Source organism: Nematolebias whitei, chromosome 7, assembly GCF_014905685.2.
Source record: "Nematolebias whitei isolate Nwh7 chromosome 7, NemWhi1, whole genome shotgun sequence".
NCBI lineage: Eukaryota > Metazoa > Chordata > Actinopteri > Cyprinodontiformes > Rivulidae > Nematolebias > Nematolebias whitei.
The window spans coordinates 12,052,152-12,061,085 of NC_056504.1; the positions used below are offsets into that span (position 1 = coordinate 12,052,152).

At 44.1% G+C, this 8,934-nt stretch overlaps 1 protein-coding gene across 2 annotated transcripts; it reads right to left on the bottom strand.

Moving 5' to 3' along the window:
* Positions 1 to 330: 330 nt before the first annotated feature.
* gata2a (GATA binding protein 2a) lies at positions 331 to 8,621 on the bottom strand. 2 transcript variants are annotated; one of them, XM_037679251.1, is made up of 6 exons: positions 8,574 to 8,621; positions 7,980 to 8,376; positions 6,774 to 7,346; positions 4,669 to 4,814; positions 1,796 to 1,921; positions 331 to 1,197 (listed from the first exon to the last, which is right to left on the bottom strand). In XM_037679251.1, the coding sequence occupies exons 2-6, from the start codon at positions 8,206 to 8,208 to the stop codon at positions 898 to 900; spliced, it is 1,374 nt and encodes a 457-aa protein (XP_037535179.1). In that variant the 5' UTR covers positions 8,209 to 8,376; positions 8,574 to 8,621; the 3' UTR covers positions 331 to 897. The 2 variants fall into 2 exon arrangements, with proteins under 2 accessions (XP_037535179.1, XP_037535177.1); XM_037679249.1 differs by having other exon boundaries at positions 4,669 to 4,826.
* Positions 8,622 to 8,934: the final 313 nt, after the last annotated feature.

An 8,934-nucleotide genomic window follows, 5' to 3' on the forward strand; every position in this document is an offset into this window, starting at 1 on the left:
TATAAAAAGATCATCTGTAAGAATAATCAAGGCAGACTCTATTTCAGTATTAAACTTTTATTTTTCTTTTGTGAGATGGAAAATAAAAATTATAAAACCGTACAGCTCAGGGACTTTTTTTTTTATTTTTATTTTTTTTAATCCGAGACAGGTCAGTGTTTTCTTTTCATAATAACCATGAAATTGAACCCATACGTTTCCATGTGTGTCTGATGAAAGCTTTAAAGAGTGAAAATAAATTATTGTAGCAATAATTATAACATCAAATATAACAACAAGAATAGCAATTAAGCATTTATAAACACTCTATTTACCGTGTTTTCTTTTGACTTTTCTTACCAATAAAACTGTTATCCAAAACAGGTGAGCCGTGTGGTGGTGTACAATCCAGCATGTGGGGACAGTTCTGGTTCCATCGGTGCCGTTTTACAGGTTCTGTAGCTCTCAGCTCGTCAGTGACAGCTTCCAGCACGGATGAGTCTGTCTCTGTCCGTCTGTCCACAGCAGTTCTGGACAGCAGGCGGGACAGGCTGCTCGTCATGAACGTGAGGTGAAAACAGCGCTCCTTTTTCAGACCTCTCTCCTGTTAGGGCGTCAGGGAGAGGTGGGTACCAAAGTGACTTAGTAAAAAATAAAAAATAATGACAAGCGTCTCTATTCACTCCTCTCCTGTCAGCCCCAGACTCTTGGGAACAGAGTCCAGTAAAGTCCTGCTCTCTGTCATGTCCCGTCAGTGGGGTCGGGGATGGCGTGAGCCTCAGTTCAACAGGAAGCAGCCCCTCTCCTTCCACTGTACACAAGTCTGCTCAGCGTTTGGCGTGATGCGGAGGCCGTTTAGTGTTTATGGAGATGCGGTGGCTCCTACTGGCGAAGGGGTCTCTGGGTCTAAACGGACCCTCAGTGAGGTTCAGCCCAGACCGGTGACCTATTGGAGTGGTGCGGGTGACCGAACGAGGGGTGAATGGGCGTGGGAGTGGGCAGCATGTGTCCTGAGTGGCTGAACGGGGGGAGGTGACCCATGTGGGTCATGTGGCTGGTGAGGCCGGGCGCAGTGCAAAAGGGCGAGGCCTTGTCCTGCATGCACTTGGACAGCTCATCAAAGCCGTCCCCTGCCCGCTTGTTCCTCTTGGACTTGCTGGACATCTTGCGGTTGCGCGTCTGGATGCCTTCCTTCTTCATGGTCAGGGGTCTGTTGACCTGTTGAGAGCAGCACATGAGCTCAGACAAAAGCAGCACTGACCGCCTGAATACCACATTATAGCAGTTTAAGGTTGTTTTGCTGCAGAAGTATTTCACTTGTTGCACTTCCACTCATCATTTCCATGTGTTCCTGTCAGACAGCAGCCTGCGTATGGACGACTCCAGTGTAAAACAAGCGCCATAAATAACGAGCAGCTGTTTTGCATATCTTATGGCCGCATTATGAAGCGAGTCGGGGGCGTTTTTTTCAGCTTTTGTTTAATTGTCTACACCAAACAGAACGGTTCTGGTCGATATGAATTCATGGAGCTGAGGACAGGCTGGCTGTGAAAGGAGCAGCCTCAGACAAATCCTCATCAGTGTAACCGACGCCGTTACAACTGAATAACAGTCCCACCCCGCGCCCTCTCTGGGGAGTACCGCCCCCCATTCAAACAACGATGGATTAATAAAAGAGAACCGGTGGGTTCTGCTCCACAGGGGGAACAGGCTCCCGGATCGATCTGTCCGCCCACTTAACCAGTTAGCTCTCTCTGTGGTCACTTTCACTCCCAAAGCCTAAAGTCTCTGTGTGTGTTTGTGTTTCTCCACTTACATTGTGCAGTTTATAGTAAAGGCCGCAGGCGTTACACACCGGGTCTCCGTTCCCGTTGCGCCTCCACAAGGTGGTGGTGGTGGTCTGGCAGTTGGCACAGCAGGTTCCAGCACGCCGGGCAGCAGACTGAGGAAAACAGGGGAAACCACAGTTTAATCAAGGATCACTCAGTATCAATTCTGCTAATTAGGGTACATTTTAGAGATATAAACACTATGATGTTTTACTTGTGTCTTTAGGTTCCAGTTTATGGGCAGTAAAATGCATTTCCTGTAAAATTAGCTGCATTTATTCTGAGAACGATTTATTTATTTATTTATACAACAGGTACCACTTTACAATAAGACTCCCTTTATAGATGGCTAACAGTTTATAGATACGTTATTGTAGTAATTCCTCTATAAACACTTTATAAATCATTAATAATTGTTTATTATGCATGACCGTATTTTTCGGACTATAAGATGCATTAAGCAAAATAAGATCATTTTGACAGGTTTTTGAGCGCTGTGTACCACATTAAATCGGTTCGAGGTCAGTAAGCACAGCCAGAATTAATACATACGCTCTCTTTCGATTTTTGAGAAAATTCAAGGATCTTAAATGTACCTTATAGTCTGAAAAATATGGTAATTAAGAATGACAGGGAGACAAAACTGACCAGTTTGTTGCCAAATATTGAGCCAAATCTGTTCACCTATATATTTCATCTAGAGTTTATTATTATATTAAACATTTCAGATTAAGTTACTACCTTCTGAGCACAATAAGCATTTGTAAACCTATTCTTTAGCGTATAATATTGTACTTTATTACTGCATTATAGTAGCTACAACTAATATTATATAATTTTAAAAATTAGGTTTACAAATGCTTATGAGGTAGTAACGTAGAAATGTTTAATACAACAACTCTAGATGAAATGTATAAGTGAACAGATTTGACTCAGTATTTGGCAAGAAACTGGTCAGTTTTGTCTCTGTTGCTCTTAATTAATGCCTAATAAACGATTATTAATGAGTTATAAAGTGTTTATAGAGGAATTAACGTATAAACTATTAATTAGCCCTCTATAAAGAGAGTCTTATTGTAAAGTGTTACCATACAATATATTTCCCACTCAAGTTTTCAGGGAGACCTGGAGAGCTGCTCTGGTTTCCAAGTTGTGCACAAGTCGATGTCCTGCTGCACGAAGCGCCCCCGCGTCCATTGCAGATCAATTCTTTACGCATAATGAGAAACATTAAGCTGTACATGCGCACGCCCTCCGGTTCTTTCTTTTGTTTTCCACGCAGCATCCAGGTTTTCCCTTTTAATTCAATTCAGGTGGATTTGCTGCCATTGGCCTTCATGGTCGTGTTTTTTAAAATATTCAAAATTAAATATAAGTATTTAAAGCAAACAAAACGAGGCTGCGCATTAACAATTTGCCTCTGGGAACTATAAACTGCATATATCCAGGTTCTTGATACGTGCAGCCCGTTTGTTCGCGCATGCGCGGCTCCTCCAGCCGGTGTTGTGCTCGTGTCTTTAGGTACATGTCGGCGCGGCCACAGAGAATGCAGCGCGTGGCTTGAAGGCGGAAACAGCCGGGAGCCTGACTTCCTTATCTGGGCCGGCCAGATATCCGGATAGGAAACAACTGGATCCCCCCCCACACCCCCCAACACAACTCTGAAAAACACTTCAGCAGGCCGAGAGCCGGTGGAAAAATAATTATACAGAGAATATGACCATAAAGCTTAAATATTTTTAAAAAGCCCTTCACTGATCGTCTAGTTGCTCCTGACACAGACTCTGCACTAATCAGGCTTCATGAAGAGAGCTGCACCAAATGAATATTTCTGTTAAACTCCTTTTTATTGGTATTTATTTAAATTTAAAAAAATATTTGAATTGTTTTCAGTGTTTTTTTAGGTGTGTTTAAAAAAAAAGAACAGAATATGGAGAAAACATCCTCCAGACTCTTTGTTAGTAAAAGAGATCAAAAAGGATTTCTAAAAGCAAATTACTCAAATATGTCACGTTGATTAAGATGGAAACTTATGGCATCACCAGCCTGGCTGCTCTATTTGATTAACAAAAACACTTTTTAAAGAGTTCAGAACAACAAGTGCACATCATTTATCACCAATTAAAGCATGAAAAGCAAAAGTTAGCCCAGACTTAAAGCAAGCAATAACTTCTACTTTACTCCATATCCTGACATTTTGTCACAAAACTATTGTAATGTCTGTTTAAGAAACAACATCACAAATTTATTAGGAAAAAATGTAAAAAGTTGATTTATTTGTGTGTGTTTATTACAATGCAAAGTTGGTGCGAATTTATAAATAAAAAACTATTAAAACACCCAAGAATTTACTTAAATTTTGAGTCTGGACAAGTAAAGAATTTTGTGTGTAGATTCTTTATTTTTATTATAATTATTATTATTGACAGCACAGCCAAAAGCATAAAATATATTTTTCCATATATATATATATATATATATATATATATATGAAGAGGCTAAAATGTACTAATTAGATTGGAAAGATAAGATAGATGATGGATGGATATGGATCTCTAACAGTCATAGTGTGTGTCGTTGTGGCTTTATCTCCTCCAACATGGTGTTAAGTAAAGCAGCCTGGACTCTGGTATCAGTAACAGTATCAGAAGGAGCAGCAATAACGATAGGAGGAACAATGGCAATAGTAGCAGTATTGTAACGGGCCATGAAGGCGGATCATCGGGGGGCGAGAGGGACAAACAATTCCAGGAAGATCATAGGGAAAATATAACTTTCCTGGAATTGTGTTGCCGTCATCTGCTTTGTGCTCATATTTGGGTGCCTGCTCTGCGAGTGGAGCTGCAGGGGTGAAACTCACCAGTCTCCGTTTGGGCTTGATGAGGGGCCGGTTCTGGCCGTTCATCTTGTGGTAAAGTCCGCAGGCGTTGCACAGGTAGTGGCCCGTCCCATCCCGCCGCCACAGAGGGGTGGACGTGGCACCGCAGTTCACGCACTCACGACCCTCTGCATAGAGTTCAAGAGGAGGGCACAGGGAGAAATTTTATATAATTAAAAAATTCACACTCTGCCAGAGGCAGCAGCTGTCCGGCGCCAGCTTGACCCCAGATGGCACTGCAAGACGAAGAATCGGATCGTGACAATGTCCATATCAGCGTGCAGGTGAACCAAGTGTGAGCGGCTGTCATGAACATGGACACCTCCGTGTAAACCGATCCACCACAAGAACATGTCCAGAGGTGTCCAACAAGAAGAATGAGGCTCGCCATCAAATTAGGACTGCATTATTCATCGAGTGGCACCCCTGAGTGGAAATGTGTGGGTTGGTCGTATTAAATGCACCTTTGATGGAAACCTTGCATGCCTCTTGGCTGCCATTAAAGGTCTTCAGGTGACGGTGAGACCAGAGTTGAGTTGAAGCAGCACCTGAAGGAGATCTGCTCATTCTTCTCTGTGTAACTTGTTTTTATTCATTCCCATGCAGGTTTGACTTCAAACAGCCTGTTGCTGCACCGACAAGTCACTTAATTCAAAAATCCATCTGTCCCCAGAGCACCATCTCATTATTCCTGTTTTAATGCCAGCGACACCCAGAGTCCCACCCTCGCTCTACAATGGACCCGAGCACAAAGCTGGGCTCCTTTTGAAATGCATCTTTGCACCTTTTTAAGTGTTGCACAAGTCCAGGCTGACGTGAGTTTAATAATGCACTAAATATTCACCAGCAATGACTTACTTGTTGGGTCTTATGCAATGTTTAGTGTTGAAATAAAAAAAATGGGAAGGTAAAAAAGCTTTGTGCGCTAGGTGGGGAAGAATTGTGGTGTCGGACAGGAAGCCACATCACTGTAAGGTAAATGTGTTGACAGCTGAAATGTCATTGTGGCATTTTGTACAACAGTCAATCACCATTACCCGAGCAGGGCATCACGTTTGATAGATAAGAGGCTTTTCTTTTTTTTTTTTTTTTATGCCGAGGCAGATGTGTTTGTGTTGCTGGTTCAGGCACCAGTGTGACCAGCATGCTGGAAATGTCACAGCATTAACATTCGTCTATCAGAACAGATTCAGATTATCAGGCCAGCATTTCCCAGGTGGAGTTAAGAGCACGGATGACAATGTTGATAATTGCACGGCTGCATTTGGAACATCTGCAGTTGTTATTTTTCTTTAATTCAAAGCACCACAGCTGGGACAATGTAGGGAAATTACAAACTCATTACAAACCACTTTCCCTCCCATTAGAGGATTCTCTCTCAAGTTTCTCCAAGCACATTTTTACTGATCCCAAAACTTTTTGAGCAAAAAAAAATGTTTTTAAATAAATCATTGCTCAATGCTGTGCAAAAATAAATTAATTAATTAAATAAATTGAAATAGAAAAACATGCATTCTCACATAGAGAAGTGAGTTCACAGCTTTGGGCTGCGCCTGTCTGCGCGCTTAAAAACACAAACAGCAGGGCTCTGTCGCCTGCGTGCTTTGTTGGAGCTGGGGGGGGGGGGGGGGGGTCGTGATTTGTTCACTCAGAGGTATACAGGATATGGAAGGAGCCAGGGCGTCGTGACTACTTTATTCTCCAGGCGCAATAAAAAGCCACGTTTTAAACCGAGAGAAGAAAAAGTGATGGCACGAAATAAAAGAGTAAAAAGTGTTGGTTTATGGTAAAAAATAAATAAGAAAATTCTGTAAAAGTTACAACTTTTTTTTTTCAAGTGTTAGTAATAAAAAAAATAAGAAAAACAACATTTATTGTAGGAATGGAGGCTTATTTAAATCAGACAGCTGGAGTTACAGTTTTCAGAACACAAATGTTTCTTTGGGATAAAGAAGAAGAATAAGTTTTACAAACAGCTGATGAATATCCAGCACTGTGACAGACTTTTAAAACAAATGTATCCTCTGATAATCACATATCTGTCTTGAGTTTGATCTGTGAGGAGGAGGAGGAGCACTGACACTCACCTGAGCTCGACCTGGCCTTGCTTTTGCACTTGGTCGTGAAGCTGGAGCCCGAGCCCCCCAGCAGGCTGCCCGGGTGGAACAGGCTGCCGCTGTACTCGTGGGGTGTGGGCAGAGAGTAGGCCGGGTACGTGGGTATGGGGTGGTGGGTGGCCGGAGCCTGGCTGTTCATGGAGGCCAGGCCGCCTCGGAGCGGACTGCAGCTCTCCATCTTCATCCCGTCCGCCAGCGGCACCTGGTACTTGAGCGAGTCCTTCTCGTCCATCCTGTTCGAGGTGGACGTCGGGGACGTGGGGCCCGGGTCCGGGGATACGTCCTTCGGCGGGGTGGGGGGGAAGCTGTAGAGGTGCGGGCTGGAGTGGGACGCGGGGGTGAGGGAGGACACGGAGGCCGTGCCGGCGCTGCTGCTGCACGGGTACCCGGAGCCGGCGGGGTGCAGGCCCGGCTTGAAGTGGCTGACCGCCCACGCGTTGTGGTGGTGCGCCGCGGACAGGGCGGCCTTCCCGGGGTCCAACCAAGGAATCCCCGGGCTGTGGATGAGGTGTGGCCTGCAGACCTGATTCCCAGCGAGGCGAGCTGAAAATCAGTCAAACAAATACTTTTCTTTATTTAAATCATCTCCTATAAATCACCTTCTGCCTTCAAATAAAACTCACCAGTTAAATCCTCGAAATTAATCAAATCCGACATTTATTTCTGAGTAAAATATTCTGGTTGACGAAATTAAATGCAAATCTTCAATTGTTTCCCTGAACTGACAGCACGATCTGAAAGTGAGAATACAATCCGACTAAAAGTAAGAAGTGTGTCCAGGTCTGGGCAGTGCGTCTCCCCCGCGGCAGCTCTCCGACTAAAAGATTGTTATTAGTAAATTTGCGTTTTTTATTTTATATCCGGGAAGTGCCTCCCTCTCCCTGCCGAGCTCCTGCCCCAGCACAGGGGTTAAGTGACATACTTCCTTTTCCTCTTGCTGTCATTTGCTAGAAATCCTTTATTTGTTGCTGAATTACTCCAGAAAAAACAGGGCATTTTTAAACATTTTATTTTAAATAAATTATTTAGACGGATTTAACAAACAGCAGGGCATTTATTTTAATTTTATTTTAAACAAACAATTTCAAAATAAACAATAAATGCACCCTTTTTCCAGAGATGAAGTGTTAAAGAAATAATCTCGGTGTTTTGAGTTTTCACAGGAGCGCGTCTTACCGTGCGCTTGACTGTACGTGACCCTCGCGCGGGAGTTGGTGTAGTAGGGGTTCCCTTGAGAATCCAAGTGGTTCAGAAACATGTCCACCTCGTCCTGAGGCAGCAAAGGCGCCATAGGCTCCATGTAGTTGTGGCTCAGGCTGTGGTGGTGAGAGTCCGGGTGCTGGCCGTTGAGCACGGCGTGATGGTGCGCCATCCACCGAGACTGGTCCGCCGCTGCGACCTCCATGTCCTCTCTCTGAGTGTCTCTGTTTACCTCCAAGCAGACTCGATCCTCTTTAAAAATAAAAATAAAAAAGTATAGTTCCTGGACTGTAAAAGTCTGGGTTTGTTTACTTTGGAAGAAAAATCCGTAAACAGCACGCGCACGCTGTCCTGTTTTTCTCCTTCGTGATGCCTGCAAAGACAAAAGGAAAGGGTTTATTTATGACCTCGTGCACCTTTTTTCCTCCAGCTTTTTTATAATCGTATCAAATGACACGTAGAATAAACTTTTGCAAAGGCTCCTCGTGACGTAAACGCGTCACAAGCTTGCAGTTAAAAAAAAACAACAAAAAAAAACGCAGGAGTAAAGCTCGTTGGGATCTGATCTACCTGTTGCGGTTTCGATGGCAGGAACGCACCTTGGACTCCGCCGCGGCGCTGCGCTCGAGCTCAATAATGAGATGTGGCGCAGACTGACGCGCCTGGCGCCAGTAGATTCCCATATGAGGAGCGCGCGGGGCGGAGCGTCGCGCTGAGCCAATGGCTGAGCGCGCTGCCGCGTCCCCGCTCGCTCCGCTCTTTTCAATTTCCATTTCCCTGCACCGAAAAGCTAAAAGGACTTTATCAATCAGCGCGGTCATTTGTAGCAGATCTGTCCCTCGTGCCGCTCAAACGGACGGAACAATCAGATAATCCATCTCCAAAGTGTCAGATTAAAGACAGACATCTATCAGAATAGAAAAGTCAGAGG

Bases quoted from the DNA above. Each gene is read 5' to 3' on its own strand.
- gata2a (XM_037679249.1), bottom strand. From the start codon at position 8,208: ATGGAGGTCGCAGCGGCGGACCAGTCTCGGTGGATGGCGCACCATCAC. The intron at 4,827-6,773 runs GTGAGTGTCAGT...GCCCTCCTCTTG, and splicing joins CAAGGCCAGGTCGAGCTCAG to AACTCTATGCAGAGGGTCGT. The intron at 1,198-1,795 runs GTAAGTGGAGAA...TGCTCTCAACAG, and splicing joins TTTACTATAAACTGCACAAT to GTCAACAGACCCCTGACCAT.